At 37.8% G+C, this 19,898-nt stretch overlaps 1 protein-coding gene across 6 annotated transcripts in view; it reads right to left on the bottom strand.

The window, feature by feature from the left end:
• Positions 1-19,898, bottom strand: part of GRID2 (glutamate ionotropic receptor delta type subunit 2) — a 679,311-nt gene that overhangs the window by 200,255 nt on the left and 459,158 nt on the right. For all 6 annotated transcript variants that reach the window (XR_012580377.1, XR_012580376.1, XM_005484610.4 and 3 more), the window contains exons 5-7: positions 15,863-15,916; positions 7,898-8,071; positions 2,873-3,034 (exon numbers count right to left, since the gene is read on the bottom strand). Coding sequence is in view for 4 of the 6 variants with exons in the window: in XM_005484610.4 (XP_005484667.1) it covers positions 2,873-3,034; positions 7,898-8,071; positions 15,863-15,916 (390 nt within the window). In the remaining 2 variants the exon portion in view is untranslated. The remainder of the gene's footprint in view (positions 1-2,872; positions 3,035-7,897; positions 8,072-15,862; positions 15,917-19,898) is intronic.

Below are 19,898 nucleotides of genomic sequence, written 5' to 3'. Positions count from 1 at the left end.
TCTCTTACCTTCTTCAGTGAGTGGCTTAATAAAGATTTCCCACCTCTTTTCTCATTTCCCCCTCCAGAAATCAAAGAAAGGTCTCCCTCTGCAGCTAAAACACTGCCAGATGTTCCTGGTTTTGGATCTTTTCAGAAAAACTCTCAACTCTTTTCCCCTTCAAGACCTTGAGTACTGGAGTATAATTCACTCCTAGTGAAGCTACACTGAGAGGAGGGACAGCCAGAGACCAGGTGATGATTTCCCCTCAGCATTACAGTCACCATGAAGGGTGAATTAAGGTGCTGCAGAGGATGGAAGTTCTTTTTCCAAGAGTATTTAAGAAATCTCAGAATGTAGTTTCACCCTGAATTACATCAATATATTACTATGATATTTCATTATACATCACCACTGACAACAGTAGTGATTTCAAAATTTGCAGATTGCAAAATTGCAGAACTTTAATTTGGGAACTATTTAATACCACGTGGTAACTTGCATCTCTTTTCTTTCAAAATTAAGGGAAACTGGTATGCTTTTCAGGAAAAAAAAAACAACCTGTATTTCAGTTGATTTTAGAGGATTCTCCAGGAAAATAGGAGAGAAAAGATCTTTAAAGAATAAGACAAGATGGGAAAGAGAAGAATTCTCAGGAAGAGAGATGAAGTGAAGACTTTTTTCCCCTCATTACTTCTGAACTTTATTGTTTTTCTGATACCTCATCAGGCATTCATCAATGCCAAATTTTTAATTTCAAAAGTACACAGCTGTGATGCCATGGCTCTTCTACACAACTGCTTTAGTGAAAGAAAAGAGAAAAAGAGAAAGTAGGCCACAAAACTAAAGCAGAATTCTTGTTTTTGTGCAATTCCACTTCTCAGCTGCAAACTTTAGCTTTCCCCTGCCTATGGATTGAAACGCTACTGACATCCACACAAAGTAGAATTTCTATATTTCATTTGGATTAAATTTTGACTTTCAATTTTAGCACATTACTTCTAGAAATTCATCTCTGTCAGCACAATGCAGTGTAAAGAGTATTTGGATTATTCAATTTACACCAATAAAACAGTTTCTTATCAAACCCATCTAATTTAAATAGCAGGGAAACCCAAAAGTGACAGGATGGATGCATGGTTAGCTGCACAGATCAGAATTTCTTTGGCATTTGATTCATTTTTTAGCAAGCTAACATGAAGTCTGGAATTTCCACTTGCTCCTGCCTTCTTGAATGCTTTCATAATTCTCCTGGCCATTTAAATGGAAAAGTGTGAAACAGTATTTACAAAATCCAAGGCAAGAAGAGAACCAGCTTGCCTGAATCATAGGTCAAAATACATGGGACTGCCAAAAGTGAATTGGAAATTGCTCAGACAGTTCAAGAGCAATTCCGTTTGGAGTCCCTTAAAGACCTTTCTGGCCCCTGAATAAGAAATGTGTCCTGGATTATTCTTGCAGTCTCATGAGTTCAAACTGTTAGAATGGAAAGTGGAAGCAGATACCAAAGAAATCCTTGAACTATCATTTTGGAGGTAACGCAGATTAACCTGGGACTGGGTAAAATATAAGCAGTGTTCAAAGGAGTCTTACATTTTGCCTGCATCATCATAATTTCTGGTAAAGCTGAATACCTAATGCAGAATAGCAACTTCTCAAGACAACATTATATTTTAAATTATTTTTATGTCCTGTAGTGAAAGCCATAAATAAAGCACCATTTTCATTTTTTTTACTGTCCTTTTTTCTCCTCTGTGTTTACAACACCAGCACTTTAAATGTAAATATGCATTAACAGGAAGTGTGTGCAGACAAATGAGGAGACAGTTTTATGAAAGATATCAATAACATAAAGAAAATGAGGCAAAAAACTTACAGGGAAGGGCAAACTCTCAACCTGTTCATATTGACTAAATATTGGAAAGTTGTTACATTTGTCCGTAAGTATGTGGAGGCTGTACACATCACGAAGAAAGGAAATAACTAAGAGAAATTATCTTTGAAGACTGAACAGGAAAAACATCTTGGGCATGACAAGGATTAAGGTAGGAAATAAAAATCACAGGGAAGCAGCAACATTGGATAAAGCTGTTACACTTTGCAGTTGAGACAGCCACAAGACAGATTAACAGCACACAATTTCAGAAGACTTCAAGCATTAGCCCATACAGAGTAACACCATGCCACTATAGAAGTCTGCAAGCTCTGCCCTTTAATACTCTTCTGTGCAACCTTTTAGATCCTTATCTTACATGCCATGGCCCTGTGTGCCCTCTGTTCCCTTTGGGATGGGTCAGCGCCCCTCGGCACTCCATGGCTCATTGCTGTCAGTGCTGCTCACCTGCTGCTCACAGCTGCACCCATGGGGATGACACCCCCACTCCCAATTACCACAAACTGTGTACCTACAGTTACAGGAACGGTTTTGCAGTGGCAGAACATAGGGTAGATAATTTAGGGGTTTCCTTACTCCCATTTCTATGATTTCACTTTATTAATGTCAAAGGTAGTGCGATGGCAAATTCCGCAGAACATTAGCCAAGTGCAATTCTGCAATTTTTTCTCCTTTCTTTTGCAAACAAAATAGTAAATTTATTTTCTTTTCTTCCTAACCTGTGAAGCTTCTTCAATGGTGACACATGTTCACCTTTGCCACATTTTCTTCCTTGACCATCCAACTGTTTTGGTAGTTAAAACAAACTGACTGATTTTATTTCAATATGATTATTATGACATGGAAAAAACCCAAACAATCCAAGCCAAATAACAACTACTTCCATTCAGGAACTGTGAATACATTATACTGATAAGAGTAATATTCAGCTCAGGAGGAAATACTGCCTAATGTCAGTATTTTAGAAATTAAAGATGAAGAAACACAGGGAAAAAGTACCTTTTTGATGGTTTCCAGCATTGATCGCCCTCCTTGCCAGGGTTTAGAGTTCTTCCTGATGCAGGTGAGGCTGGCCATGCTGTGCCACTTCCTGTCCTCCAGCTTCTTGTGAAAGGCATTTGCCAGCAGGAGGACAGTGTCATATATATACAGGTTTGTAATCTGTAAAGAGATCAAAATGGAAGCATTAGCATAGCTATGTAGTATCCTCCTAGCAGTCAGAATTGATAATTAGTTTTGCCTCACCCATAACCCTCTGGTAATTAAATACTTTATTTGGTTTTAAGAAGAATCTGTGAGAGGCAAAATGTCCCACATTTGGGCTTTGGTAAAACCTGCAGCTGGGAACTGTAATGCTAAAAGTGATAAACACTAAACAAACTACACACACATGAGAAGTCCAGGCAGCCCAACCACTGGCACAGCTCCACTTGCCAGATTTACAGCTCTACTTATGCCCATAAACAGACTTCTTTTTATTTTTAACCAGTTCTTTGTGAAACTCAGCTTTTCAGTCACCAGATATTTGGACACCATCAAATTATCTTCAAGACTGTTTTGCTCTTTTGAAAAGCAGAAACTCTGAAAATTTCAAATAGATTTTGTTGGGTTATTTTGCTCCTGATTTGTGCAGTCAATTCTGGTTGACACTTTCTGGCATGAAATAAGTCTCAATGAAATCCTTGTCAGTGTGCAATTGCATGTTGACTCTGCGATTCAGAGTGTTTTCTGTCAGAGTGTTTGACATGGGCTGCTCATTCCTTGCAGGACAAAACTCTTACAGAGTACATGTGTGTATGTTCACTGTGAGCACAGCTGCATACAGTGTGAGGAAGTTCTAGTTTGGGATCAAAAGCAGAACAGTGGAATTCAAGAAGAGCAATCACTTGTGTGCCCCTCCCACTTAACCATGTTTTAGTTCTGTGTACCTGCTTTAAATGAACACAGAGCAAAGTCAGATGTGAAAGACACAATTAAAAGTAAAAGAACAGAAGCTCAGGACACATGAACACTTCTGAAACAAGTAATTTACAATATAGTTTTACATTAGTCTTTGCTGTCCTCAGATGGCAGGAACATTTAAGTTACTGACAGTATCATAAAAAGAAACCTCAGCTGTCCTGAACAGAGGTTCTCATGAAGAAAAATTATGTTCAGAAATGAAAAGGACTTTTGGGAATATTATTTTTAGATAACCTATTGGTCATCTATAGTTATTGAGGGAAACACAGTTTCCTCAGGTGCATGATAAAGGGCTCTGTAGAACATTCCTAGTGCCTGACAGCAAATTACCCAGTGGCAATTTGAGGCAAGGTTGCTGGGATTTTTTCTCCATCAGTCACAGACAAGTCAAAAGACATTTCCTCAGATTCGTGGAATATGTTGGTTGCTCTCTGTGAGGGTTTTTTACACAGCTATAGGTAGTGTGCTTAAAGTTTTAAAAGAAGAAAGAAGCTTACAAATGGAAAGTATGGGAATTTAGTAGCCCTAGTCTGCTTTTTAAATATATCCAAAGACTGGGAAAGCCCTGCAGCTATTGGGAGGAGGGATATGGCAAGGAAGCACAATAAGGCTGAAGATCTGAGATACTGACTGGCAAGTTCACATATCCCCTTAAAAAGGGGGAAAAAAGTTAAAAACACCAAAAACCTCTCTTCCTGCCTAATTAGTCCTCTCCACACAACATTTTTTAAATGTTTTTATTTCCTTTTTAAAATCCCATCTTTATGCTGGCTTTGCTTGTGTCATCCACTAACTGCTCTGTTAGTAGCACAGATTCACAGAACACCTGATCCTTAGTGCCCTTTTTCTTTAAATGATCCTTCACTGTGCCTTTCTTCTAAAGAAGGTGCTTCTTTATTCTTACTTGAGCTCCTCTTGTGGCTGTGAACATTTCTATTTTGGTATTCACCCAGGAACAAAATCTACTTTCTTCAGATGCACGGGCCAGGCATCACTGTACATGGCAGGATTAAAAGCATGGATTGAGGATCTGGGCCCAGGTTAATCAAGCATTTTAAAAACAACTGGGATGATTTTCCTGCATATTGTGAACCTACAAAGAATTCACAGCATTTCAGCTAAAACTGTGTTTTCCCCAATGAAGTCAGCACGAGAGGGACATTGTTGGAGGAGGGAGGGGAGGAATTATCACTGGGCTGTGAGGCAGGCTTCTTTCCATTCAAGTCTTTGCCAAAGGAAAGAAAAAAGCCCCACATCACCTCTGGAGAGCAGAGGGAATGAGGTCACTAATGAGACTAAATTGGTACATGAAGGGCTGTGGATGCCAAGTCATCATTTCCCAACAAATGACATTGCTTTCAAGGTAACTTCTGTAACCTACTACCATGGGAATAGACAATAGTCACAGTTCATGAGGAAGGATGCACTCACTAATCTAAGAGTAATATAGCTGGGCCTTCATCAAGAATTAACAGGGCTCAGGAGGACAGAGTTCAGCAGTTATTAAGCATTGTTAGTCCTTCACTAGTAGTTGAGTTTAACATGTACTGCAATCAATCACTGATAATGCAATGATAAAGACCCTACAATTAATTCCTGTTTCTCAAAATCACCCTTCCCTGTCACTTCCAGAAGTATGCTTCGTTAATATCTGTCCCGATGAACAGAAGGGGGTTGTAATCTAAAGTCACTTTACACCTTTATTAATTCCCCACATAAATTTACTGGGGCATTTAATGCACTGCCTGGTGTCCATTACTAATCCTTTATTTACGCTGCTAGGCTAAGGGCTGGACACTTGCATTTCCAAGAAGTATTTAACTGCATAACCTTCTGTTAATGCAATTTAAAATTCAGATGTGATTATTTTATCCAGAGTGTGGAAGAAAGGTACTTAGCATCAGATTAAGGATGAATGATTAATCTGGATTATCAGTGTTTATTTTATGTGTACCTATAATATTGCACATAATTTTTAGACAAAAGGGTTGCAGTACTAAATTCTTCTGTCAATCCAGCTTTTAACTTCCTGCCTTCAAAATGATACAAATTTGTAGAATTTGTTTCAATTAGGCCAGTTCCAAAGACACAGTGAGACATTTTCACCAGAATATTTTTCAGCATTTTAATAAAGATGCTGAAAAAAATTAATTATTCCCACAGACTTTAGGGGGAGTAATTCAGAAAAAAATAAATAAAGAAATTCACCCTTATAATTTCCAGAGAATGTTTCTGATTAGTCACACTTCGATGTCATTAAAAAAAAAAAAGCTTTAGTAATTTCAATTTATAAACTGTTCCAGCTCCCCACTGGATTAGAAACTAATTTATAATATTGTTGGGTAGAACAAAGAAGCAGCAAACAAACCCCACAGCTACTCAAAGGACTGTGCATCATACGAAGGCACAGGGGAAATTGTGTCAGAGTTTTCCTTCCTTTCAGTTTATAATGTTGTCTCACTCAGCTAAAATAATGAAGTACAGCCATCTCAGGGAAAGTATGCAAAAAGCAACTCAGCTGCACAGAACAATTAAACCAATCCAGCTTCCATCATTCCTTTGAACCAAAACACTAGGAAAGCTTCCAGTAGGAACATTTTAGCTCTCCAAGCTATAGATAGATCAGGACACACAGGTTAAGGTATAAGATCCAATCTAACAAATTAAATGAAATTTTCCAATTTGTCAAAACTAAACTTTGAATTCTAGAACTTATCTTTCCTAGATTCATGCAACTGCTGAGGTGAAAATAAAAGTGAAGTTGAAGAGAAAGACAAATCAAAATGTAAAGCATCCCACTGACATGTGGCTCTTGTTTTCTGCCTTGCTGTAGTCAGGTCTTTGTTCATGAGAACTGCTCTTTGCACCCTCTGACTCCTGCGTGTGATCACACTCTCAGCTTGAACACACTGTCCCCAGACTGCCAAAAGTTCCCCCAGGACCGTGCTGCCATGACAAAACGGCACAGCCTAAAGGATTTTTGCACTTCTGAAACAGTCTGTAGATATATCCTAAGCATCAATGGGCACCACACAGCCCTGCCTGCTTTGAGAACTCTAATAGAATCACTGTGTTCTCTGCTACAGCCAGTTTTTCATGTCATCAATAATTGCTGGCTGGCTGTTTTGTGAACTAAAATTAGTGACACAAAGGGTTTACAACTAATCTGAAACAGGACAAGACTATCCCACTTTGTCCCTTATATTTTTTCATTTTAAACAGACACTCTTGAAGACCTCTCTATTTTCTCCCATTGTTTTCTCTCATTCTTCCATTTCAGAACCACGAGGTGGCTGCTTTTAGCTGCTGGGTTGGATAAGCTCCTCCCTCCACTGCTACAAATAATAATATGTAGCCATCTTTCTACAATTGCAGAAATGTTCACAGAAAAAAACCCAAAAAGTAAAATCAACATATTGAGCCAATTTCACATTCCTAATTTGCCTAAGCTTTGTCATGACGAAACCTAATGAGTGACACAGAGGACTTGTTCTTGGAAAAACTATATGAAGTCAGAAGGACAGGGATCCTGTTGCTGAATTCCTGTGGTAGGAACCCATTATAGTTTAATTGTAGCTTGTGATTAACAACACTGAAAATAGGGCCTCCCTGGCACTTCGATATAGATTTAGATGTATACACCAAGGCGCTTGAAAGCGATTATGTGAGTGCTCCCAGGATGAATTTCTTATTGACAACATATTTGAGGCTCAGAGAAGCACAGCAACTCGGGAGACATTCACTACAGGGAGGAAATTCTTCTGGGTGAGATGACAAAAATTAAAATTTAGCAGGGCAACAAAATGACTACCCTACTACCTGGAGACCAGATTGCTTTTTTGGATGTTAATCTCTATTGCTGTGGAGCAGGCAAACTGTTGTTCCTCATCAGAGACATTCACTGCCTCCCCAGCTCCAGGTGTTTCCTTGTCATGCCATGAGCCATTAAACCACATGTCAGAGAGGATGTGAAAAATAAGTTACAGATAGCCCCTGGGGGAAAACTTGGAAGTTATCTAAAAAGAGAGTTTACAGGTGGGGATAGACTGGTGCATGAGGTACCTCCATGCTTTGGGAGAAGGGGTCCTTGGGATCACACAGTGATGAAGATATTCTGTGGTTGCCACGGAAACAGCGCTGGCTTATGTTTTGGGGGACTGGAAACGTCTGTCGGATAATTGTCAACCTCCCAATCGACCTTCTCACCAGCTCCTGCACATCCACGTCATTTATCTCCTGAAAGAGAAGGCAAGGAAAAGGATACACATCAGAGTCAAAATTCAGAAACATGACCACCAAATGATAAACAAAAAATAACCTGAGTGGACCAAGAGGCCTCTGTTTGACACACAGCTATTGTCAGACTCCACCACAGCCTCAAAACCAATGTGTGCATGCTCATTAAAATAACTAGTGGTATTCAAATACCACCCTTAACTGCAAAAGTTCGAAGTGTGCTGTGCTCAAACCTCAGCAAATACTTGTATTTTAATAGCTGTTTCATTTGGGCTTTTCTCTGCCTCTGCTTTTACCTCTTCTGATTTTCTATTTAAAACTGTTTCAAGCATCCTTGACAGATAATGTGTAAATCAGTAGGAGGCCATAGCATGATGTATTTCTGAGTGCAGCATTGCCCAGGAGCAGTGAAGGTAGAGACCATGTTTCAGGCCTTAAGTGCTCATTTCCTAGATTCAGAATATCAAGAACCTATAAACAATGTGTTAGTTAGAAATCATTTACCAAAAGGGCAAAGAAAATGCATAAGAGCATTCTAGGTATAAATGTGCTTGTTTATAGCAAGACCTAATTTAAAAGCAAATTTTTATTCCACAGGGTACCTATTAAGGCTTACAGCTGAACACTCAGCTCTACAGACAAATACTTAAAAGAAAAAATAGCTAAGTAAATCCACTCATATTAAGCTTGAAGTATTAACTTTAAGACAGGTTAGGGAAACCAGAAAAACATATTTTACATAGCAGAAATTCCTGCAGGTTGGGAACATGGTGTTTTACACTGTTGAATTATGAGTCCCTCAGGGAAGTTGAATAAGAGGAACATAGGCTCCCAAGCAACAAAAACTGACTCCAACCTTCACATAAAAACTTGAACTTTGGTTAAACATGTTTTTTTTCCTGGTGATTCAAATAGCTGTTAGCTTTCAAGATAATTTTGTGTCTGTATTTTCCTGTAAAATTGTATAAATAATCTAAAATGTGTACTCACCAAGCTGAACTGTCTGTCCATGAACTGTCTTAACTACAGAGGCTGATGTCCCAAACTTTCCAGACATTTAAAACTGTGGATATGCCCCAGGAAGGGAGGTGGATCAAGAGGCTCCTATTGGCAGCCTGCACTTAATATTCTCTTGCATACAACCATAGTTTATTGAATATTTTTTTTATTTGTGTATTTATAGCTTTGTAATTTTTCAAAGGATACAGCACATCTGCATTGTTAATACCTGTAATGAATTGCCATCATCTTTTTCTGCCTTAGCTTCCTGATCCATAACCATATCGAAGAACTCAGGAGACACCAGGATAGACTCGATCTCAAATTATGGAATCTTTCTTGTGGAAATGAAGCCAAGCTTTTTGAAAAAGCAGCTCTTTAAATGTTACGACAACCACCCCAGTTATTTTGGCTTTTTTTCCTGCTCCAGTATAATACCCTTTCATTATTTTGAAGGAACTACTTTGGACATACTGCTATTTGATAATTTCCCTTAAATTTTGAAAGAAATATATGTGAGATGTAAATTATAACTTCTATTCTCTTGACTACAGTAAAAGTATTTTATTTGCCTTCACAGATTATCATAGTTTCTGAATTCATCTGTTATTAATGTTCTTTATGAAATACAGGGTTTTTTTCGGCAAACAGAAATAACATAGCATCAGCTGTGTTCAGTGTAATATCTTACATTTCTGGTCGATTAATTCTTAATGTACCACAGATAATGGCTTATCTCAGCTTAAGATGCTGTCTTTTCATTTAGCCTGTATCATTTCACTAGCTGTGAGGTAAAAATAAAATATATATATATAATGCTGTTTTAGCAATATATATATATTTTTCTCTTTTTCTGATAATACTTTCAATATAACCATAAAGGAGAGCTCAAGAAACTTTTAATCTTGATTTTAAATTATATACTTTCTCAGAGGATTTTAAAAAGTTTGCCTGGTTTCATTACACAGTATATTCAGTATATTATTAGACTCGCTCTAATATTGTAAAAACAGACACCTGGATGGCCACATTATATTGCCAAGTACTACTTTAAAAGAGATTTTGACTTTCAAATCCTCAAGCATTTATCTTTCCTGCCATAAAAGTGTATCAATGTTTTCTGTATTCAGCACTTTTTGGTGCATTTTGAATAGAATGTTCTCATTTTAACCTCTAGGTTACTACCTCATGTCATTATACATCACCTGGGAAATAATAAAAGAATTGAAACACCAAAGCCATTTCTGTGTGGTGGCCAAGGAGTTACATATATCTATGGATTAGTGACAGCTATTATTTTAAATGCTCATTATACGATAAATCCAGATTTTAGATTGACAACAAAGCAATGCTATGCAACCCTAAATTCAACATTGGTCATTTGCTATGTGTTTCTTTGTCATTTTTTAAATACTTGGCATTGACTGAGTGACAAGCCTTTTATATAATGACTCTCCAATATCATCTCTCATTCTTGAATTTTGGATCTGACTTAAGAAAACTATATAAAGCAACTATTGTATGAGAGGAAACAATTTTCATTTGCACTTCAAAGGAGGATACAGTGTAACAATAGAAGTGCGGCAGATGAAATGTTATACAAGCCTCGAATGTCAAAAAAATTAGAAAGTTGGCCAAGTTGAACTGAGTTGGCACCTGAATAAATTTAGGCTAGGTTATGTGAGGTTGTTTTTCTTTTTTTGCTGTGCTTTTTGTTTATTTGTTTTTCTTTTTTTTTTTTTCATCAAAAATTCAATTTATAGTTCCAAGCCTTTCTTTTGCTGGTCTGAACTTGGAATTAAGGGGAGACTGTCCTGCCACAAATGGAACAAAGATAAAATTAGATGTACATTTCATCTAAGCAGGCAAATAAATAAGGGAAAAAATACAGATCTAAATTAACAACTATTTACAGATTGATTAGGAAGAAAGAACTGAAGAGAATCATCTTGACATATAAGGCCCGACTCCAATGGAAATCAGGACTACATACTGGACATCTAATATTTGTCCCATTATTTTAAGATAAGCAGCCCAGGCAGAGACTTAATATTTACCACAGAGCAATTGCACCAGCAGTGAGATACATGGAGGGGTAGAATTTATTTACATGCTCCTGTATTAAGCAGTGAAAAAAGGCAAAAATACCTTTTCTTATGAAAATATCTTTACTTTGGGCCAAGAAGATGGTTCCAGTATTTATAATAAAGGGGACACACACTATTTTCCAGTGCATACCAGGACTTCATCACAGAAAATCCTGACACTCAGAGAGGAGAGTGTTCCTTCCTTATGCAAAAGTCAGCAGAGGAAAAAAGGGTTGCTAAGGCCTCTAGGCTGCCACTGTCCACACCAGAGAACATTTATGTCCTTTCCAAATTTCTCAGCACTTTCTAAAGAAAAGTCGAGGTAAAAGCATGGCTGGATGAACCTCCAAGAGGTTTCTCCAATAGCAGATTTTGAACTGCATCATCACTTGCTCCTATGTAGCTCCCTTATGTTTTGTAGGCTTGGCAGAAAAGGATGAATAAAACCTGACAGGACAGGGAGAAACTAATTTTTAGCTTTCACAGAGAAAAAAAATCCAAGATGTTGGAGATCGCAGGGTTCTCTCCATCTGTGCATTTGCTGTCACTAATGCCAGGAGCTGGCGGCTTGGTTGCCCACATATTCCAAAGAGGGTGTCATTTCACACAGACCCACCAACCCAGTGGAAAATGTAAGGGTTCAAGTGAAGCTCTAATGCCATTATCAGTCATTATCCATACAAAAATGTTGAATACAAATGAGCTCCTGGAACTGAGCTGTGATTATAGGACCTGATCTAACTGATTGAGATTGAAACATGGTTGTGCTCTACATTCCTACTCATGGTGGAGTGCATTGGGCTTGAAACATGATGAACAAGGTGAACACATAGGGCAAGGACAAGCCCTCTCCTAGGAAACAGTCTTCATCAAAAAGAATACAATCTTTGAATACAACCTTGTAGGTCCCTCAATCCTCTCCTGTGCTATGCTGGGCAAACCTGTTGGACCTTTTCCCATAAATTGGTCTTTAAAAGAGACTGGAGGTTTTTTTCATTCTTTCATCAAGCAGGAGGTTTTCCAGACTCTGGTGCCTCTGGTAATTAGAAACATTTTAACAACTTTTGACCTCAGTTTACTCACACACAAATTGAACTCATTTGTTCTTGTGTCAACCTTGTCCTTTGGCTCTTGACAATGATGCATTTATTCACATTCTGTAAGTGTTTATAAACAGAGAGCACATCCTCTTTTAGTCTTTGTTCCAACCAAGCCAACTTTTTCCACTCTCTTCTTACACAAATGGGCCTTCCTGTGCACTCATTCCATTCTGATTCAAATAGATCTGGTCATAACTGACCACATTATAGCAGATGAAATCCAAACAATCCTTTGTAAAGCAGCATTGATATTTACACCTCCCTATTCCAACTCTAGGCAGTGCAAAGTGTTTGGGAATGTCCTTGAGTAAACAAAAGTAATAAAGAACTGGTGGCAGCCTTAGGTATAGAAAGATAATAGTAAGGTAACCCTAAATGTTTTAACAAAGGAAAACGCTTGAGAGAGACATGATTTAAAATGGAAAAAAAGACATTACTTGCATTTAAAAAGAGCAAGGTAAAGTGATGAAAATCATACAAATGCCCCTTCTTCAGCTCCACCAGATAGAATCTACGTTTACTGTACAGTAGTGAATTAAGAGTCATGAAAGAAATATAATTTTTCATACTGGAACTTTGAAGCTGTATTTACTATTGTGCAGAGGAAATGACGCAAGGAAAGACAGATAGACAGAAGGAGAGAGAGTGTGAGAAATCCATTCTCACATTTTGCTAAGGCATATTTGATCATGACTACATTCAAATCTATGACTGCTGCAAATTTTAAATAAAGAACTGTAACATCTGCTTTAAGGCCCTGAAGAAACAGGAACATTTATTTGGAGAGAATTTTCTCAGCTGACTATACGGATCAGAAGAGATTTGCATTATTTGCTATGGTCTAACATGATGCATTATGTTTTAGCAAATTATGAATTCTTTCATTTTATAAGAACAAACCCTCTCCTCCCATACTTACATTATGAAACACACTGTTCAAGAAGATTTGCTGTATTGCATAAGGTAGCAAGTCATGGGACAATAAAAATTAAGGAATTCTTTGCAGGCATTATAGCATTTAGACTGAACAATTAAAATAGCAGATGTTACCTCACAAAGCCTAAACAGATTTCTGATCACAAAACTGAAGGTGGTATTTGCTTCTGTATTACTATAGTGGGTAAGAAGGTTGCATTCCATTGGCACAGAGATGGAAAAAGGAAAAACAGTTCCAACCTCTTTTGGCAAGGAATTATTTGAATCAGATGCACAATTTGCGGAACAACGCATTTTCACCATTATAGATCATTTTAGAATTTCAGACTAGGAGGCCAGAGAAGCAGTGTTACAGTTACTTATTTGACAGTGTCATTTAGCCAATATAGGCACTCAAGCACTGATGTCTAAGCTGTCACAGAAGATTCACAGAAGCAAGAAAATGGGCAGAGCTCTGAGATCATCTCCCAGTCATATGGAGGAGCTGTTGCCATCAGCAGGTAATAGATGACCACCTCAGACAGACTGGGACATAAAGATAGCTGGTTTATGTAGCACACAGGAAGGGGGCCACAAATCTCTGCATTTCCAAGTCCTGCACTGCCAAATAGAGGCATTGCAATCTCGTTACTGAACTGGCAAAACATTGCAATAAGCAATTACCCAGCATCAAACGCTCAGGAAACATGCAGATTTCTCCTCTAATTTGAGCATAGTGACAAGGAAAAATTGTGCAAAGCAGAACCCTTGCTGCAGTATTATCTACTGATCTTATTTATTGCTAATATGATTTCTGCATCCACATAATATTGAAATTATTTGCATTTTTAAACAAACAGAGCTAGAAAGCTACCTAAGTACCCAATATGGGTTTAGGTCCAGAAGCAGATTAAGCTGGGATAGCACTAAACATATTCACTTTCTCTGAAAGAGAAAAGAGGAATTACTGAATGAGATGCAGAGACTTTAATGACGATGGTTTAGAGCAGTTTGTTGGAATGAATTTAATCACAGCTTTCATCCTTTTCATACACAAGACTATCAAACTAAGAAGGGATGATGTACATTTCTCTGCGCAGATCATTCAGCTTTTCCTGCTGCTGGGACTGCAGCCCAGAGAAAGAGTTTTGGAGTGGAGAAGGCAGCTGAGTGGTAACCACTTTGATTGCTCTGCCATTTCAGCTGCTGCAATGTGCAAATAACAATGCTTAAAAAGCAGATTTTCTTTTTTCCCATGGAGACACTAATTTCTAAATAAAAAACAAAGAGAAAGCATATATGCTAGAAATGGATCCTCAGTCTTGTTTTGTAATTTTTGAGGGTGAAGGAGCTGAAACAGCTAAAAGCAAGCACCTTCTTTAGATCTTTTAGAAAGCATGTAACATTTAAAACAAAAAAATCAATGTCAGTGTCTTTAATTTGAACAGCAAGCCAAAATCTGAGCTTTATCTAAGAAACTGCTGTCCCATCTACTGATTATAGAGGACAGCTTTAGATTCAGTTGATGCTCTTAAAATACTTACTGTTTACTCTGAAGCGAATTCTAATTTATTCAGACATGAACAGGAAAACATGTATGTTGTTCACATGACACCTGCAGATTAAAGCTGGGTTCTCTCCCAGCAAAGCCCCATTCAGTGCTGGAAAATACAGCATTGGTCAGGAGCAAGGCAGGGCCCAAACTAATGGTTATGCTGGACCTGGTTTGTTTACACAGCATTTCCAGAGACATATTTTTCTCCAAAAAAAAAAACCAACTGGCTAAAACTCCACCAGTTTAGCACAGCATACTAATGAAAATCCAATAAATGGGTATGAAAACAGAAGTGGATAGTAAATCCAGGTAGTATGACATGGAATTTACATGCAGTCTTTTTATCCTGAGAATATACAGGAGTTGCATGATTAACATGTTAGGAGACAGTCATCTACTAAGGGAATCCAGATATTTTCCACCTAAATTATTTTTCAAAAACCTGAATGCTGTCAAACCTGAACTGCAGTGTTCAATACTTTGTACACAAAACTACTTCACATATTGACTTGTCATATTTTAGCTGACAGGCTTTCATGGGAGAACTTATTTCACAGTGTAAAAGCAGAATCTCAATTTAACTTGCGGTTTTCCCTTTATGAACACTTATATATGACCTAACCCAGAAGCCTATCAAAGAGCCTCCCACTAATATCAAAAGGTTTGGATATCAACCATCACAGAGCATTTGGAGAGTTCATAAAGGAAAGGGAAACATGGGGTTTTATTATTATGATTATTATTTTTATTTCTATTAAGAAAAAAAATCATTAAAATATTAACAAAATGCAAGGACTCCACCACAAAAGATTGCATATTAAAAAAAGGCTTTAAAAATCCTGTGAAAACAGTCAGCTCAATTGTGAACTCTTGAGATATTTAGAAATACAGGGGGTTTTTCCAGTTTATTTTCTATTTATTCATAGAGGAACTTCCATTTAAAACAGGCAAGAAAAACCAGCAAAATCCAAGAACCTGTCATTCTACTTTTAGTAAGCAACATCTACTCCCTCATTGTGCTTGAACTTTGTCATAGCTACTGCTTCCTGTTGGCAAAAGGAGAATCAGCATGAATATTGTCAGTAAGGCTGAAAACAGGATTCATGGTTCACAACAACGTTCACTTGACAGTTACCTCATTTATAATGATCCAGTGACAGTCAAAAGCAACCAAATTAGTCTCCACGACCTGAAACAGAGAACAAACCAGCCATCAGTCAGCTTGCTTGGGAAAGCCAGAAAAAAGTAAAAATTAAATATATGGTCTCTTCAAATGACAAAACTCAAAGCACATGCTCTCTAGAACTTTTGCTATTGAACTGAGGATAGAACTTTTGCTATTGAATATTTAGCACCATGCTGCAGAAGCATTTGTGTTATTGTTTGACTCGCCAATTAAACTTGGAAATACATTTCATTGCCAGCATCACAGAAAAGAATATGTTTCAGTTGACTGGGAGAAAAATGAAAATATTTTTGTTTTAGCACTGTGTGTTGAGAGGAAGCAACAGAGAGGAAGGCAGAAAATGAATATCAAGTGACTTGTGTAAGATTTCTGTATTTCCTGCTTCTAAGGCCTTTCCAGTGTACACCTACCCTGAAAGCCTCTGAATTAAGGAAAAACAAAACAAATCCAAACCAAAAAAACCGACGTCACAAATGCTAGAGTTCATACAAGTGCAAAGAGCAGGAAGGAAAGGGCTCTCCTGAGAAAGAGGGCTGTCACAGGGATGATGAATTATAGCCTGTCTCAGGTTCCATGCACAGAAGGCCCCTCATCTTCCTCTCATGCATCTTCTCCTTTCCTTACTGAAAATCTGTCCATGACCTGTCTTTATGCTGGACTGAACATGTGCTTTCTAATCATCTTTCACTCAGTCCTGTCCCTCCTTGAATCCACTACACTTTTGTGGCAAGTCACTTTTCAGTCCACTTCACAGTGCAAATGAAGAGGATAAAAATACACTTGTTCCTCTTTCATTAGGTAGGAAAGAAATCACTGACAAAAGGGAGGCCAGAAACAAACTCTGGAAAAGGCTAGACACCTTAAATTTATTTTTTTTCTACATGAAATTTAATTAGGATTAACTTGCAAAAAGTTTTCAACACAGATTAATTCCATTTTATTTGTATAGTTACTATGCTCATCTTGATTCACAACTCAAAACTACTGGATACTTAAAACTGTATTGAATATACCTTAAAAAAACACAAAGAAAAAAACTCCAAAGAAAAACAGAAACAAATCTTGGGGTTGACAGTGTTTAAGTGTTCAATTAGATGCCTAGTGCTGGCCTCTTATTACTTGGACCATTGGCTTTTAATGACAACCAACAGAAACAGCACTTGCCGAGGATGGTGGCAATTTATACTGTGCCATGTCCAAAGGAGGACAATTTAACTGGCCACAAATCTTAAGAGCATCGAAAAAACTCACACTGATAAACCTCATTATTAATTCAAAGGCTATTAGAACTGGGGTCACTGCTTGTTTAGCAGAATGCTAAGGCAAGATTGGAAATTCTGATCTGCAGAGACCTGGGTGAGGGGAAATCAGGAGCAGCAGTGTATGACTGATTCCTTATTTGAAACTCTCACAGCACCCATCAGAAATGAGGGGGATTAGCAGCCATAGCTGCTAATGGAAAACTTCAGCTTTCTGGAAAACTTCAATAGCATTAGCAGGAATCAGAGTCCTTAATTTATGTGGAGTTCAATAGGTAAGATCAGCATGATATTTTGGTGTGTTGCTTTGGCATTTTCTTGCATTCTCCACTGCAGGTGTTCCACAGCATGTATGAAAGAGTAGGACAGAAACTGAGTAACTGCGATAGGAGGCAGCACAACAGACTGAGCCAGGATGTTTGAACTGAGACACGGCTATTCTGATCAGATTGCTCATAACAAACCACTTGGGATACAAACTCACCCAGGAACCAAAAAAGGTCAAAAGAAGACAGAGTAGTAACAAAATCCTCAGTGGAGCATTTGCTCCTCACATAAACTTCCAAAGCATAGAAAGTTTATCCCATTCACAACATAAGCTGTCATTTAATTTTTCCATAAAACAGAACAAACCAAAGCCTTACTAAAGCAGGAACAATTCTGCTACTCAATCTACATACAGTTCTGCTGAAAGCAAGCAGAATTAAATACAAAAAAAAAAGAAAAAAGGCAGCACAGTCAGCATGTTTTTTGATTTCTTGTCAGGTTCCTAGCAACCTTATCCTTCCTAACTTTTGGGTCTGGGATGTCCTTCCGGGAACGTCTGCCCTGCTGAAACTGCTCTGGCCAAGATGAGGTCTCCTAAGGTTCCTGTGGTCCCAGGCAATCTGCCAGTGACACCCTCGAGTCAAGGCTCCCAGCGGTGGTAGGAAAATGGCAATAACTGTGTTTCACAAAGGGCTCCTCAGCTTTTTCTCTGCTTCCAAATGGCAATCAACCAAAAATTCAGATTCAGGGAACCCACAAAATGAAAATTGATATTTTCTGTTCACTTCTTATTAATGTGTTACAAGTGAGCCAGATAACTTTGTGCCTGAAGCTTCAGCTGATCAGATTTCACGTATTGTATCTCCCATTTTTGTTTCAGTTCATTTAGTTTCTTACTAAGTATTTGCTTTGGAGCACCTAATTTGCCCAGTTTCTGAGATTTCAATCAGAGAATGTATTTTCAACTGCATATGGTCCTAAGTGTCACTGGTTTTGTTATGTAACGCTCACAGACCAGTTAAGACAGTCACTGGTAGAGGCTGACTGGTCTCACAAGTCACTCACATTATTTCAAACAGCTCAGGGTACCTGCAACAGATTTATTCACAATTTTCAAATAACAAGAGGAAATTAACCCATTTTTTAGTTAGAGTTGAAACTCCTCAGCAGAAAGATCATGTTTTATCCATTGAAGTTTATGCAATCATGAATCTACTTAATACTAAAAACATCAAAAAACAAATGTCAAATTGGAACTTGTAGTGCTCTCAGAGACACTCAAACTAACATATTCTAAGTTTAGATGGGCTGCAAATAGCCCCTGATTTAAAAATTCACTTTACCTTTCAGTCTGCAAGAAGCTGCTTTTTGGCATTTTCCTTAGCCCATCTACCCAAAGCTTGTTCTGGCATTGACAGTCACTTAAAAAGATGACTGATAATGCCCTGGGAAAGTTGCTAGATTTTTAAGATAGCTTTACATCTGAACTGGGATTCAGCATTAGGCTGAGATTTCAAGGCCTTATTTTTATCCCTGGGTCCTTCAGCCTCATCTCTCTCAAAAGAGCTGTTCATTTCAGCAGCACCAAAATGCTGCATCTCAGTCTCTTCCTTAACTTCTCTTCTGCCAGTATGGCATTTATTGTCCATTTATTTGACCTGAAAGTTGGCGGTGTACATTCTGACTGTGTCTGTAGGAACTGCAGGACACTATAATATTATCACCATTAATAACCTTCCCAGATTTTCCAATTATTGTGCTCCTTATGTTTTTCAGTGTAGATAAATGCACTGGCACATCCACTGTTTTACAAATATAAATAAATACAATGCTATGCACACCTTCAGTTTTGATGCCTGAGGGAAAAAGTTGCTCAATCCTGAAGTTTTCTTCAAATTCTAAGAGTAATCATATGCATAACCTTACTATCAGAAGATTATCTCCATCAGCAGCTATTAAGCACTAGTCTGCAAGTAGAAGACTATAATAAATCAGTTTTAAAAACTCCCAAACTGTCTAAAGTCAGCAGTAACACAACCTAGATCCAATTATTCATCAGTACAGCAGTCATTACTTGCACACAGCAGGGCTTTGCAGCCATGACACAATGTTCCAGAATGCCCTTGTCTATCTCCTGCATTTGCCTTTCTCTTTAATTTAAAAAGCCATTGCATTTTCACATAGAAGGGATGATAACAAATAACAGTGAAGAGAAAAAAAAAAAAAAAAAAAAAGAGCATAGCTAGGTTTGCTTAAAATTGATCATAACCTTAAAAGCACAAAGAGCAGAAGTATTAAAGGCAGTTTTGCAGCAGGTTTCTATGCCTAATATGCCCAGAATTGTAAAACAACTATTTTTTTATCTGAGTGATGATCTTTTTCTGGTTGAAATTCATATCTGCATGCATATCAAATGAGCTGGCATGAACTTGTGCTCTGTGCCAGGGAAAAATGAATGT

Source organism: Zonotrichia albicollis, chromosome 5 (assembly GCF_047830755.1).
Source record: "Zonotrichia albicollis isolate bZonAlb1 chromosome 5, bZonAlb1.hap1, whole genome shotgun sequence".
Lineage (NCBI taxonomy): Eukaryota > Metazoa > Chordata > Aves > Passeriformes > Passerellidae > Zonotrichia > Zonotrichia albicollis.
Note: the sequence above shows the minus strand (reverse complement) of the source record. Positions and strands in the feature narration are given on the sequence as shown.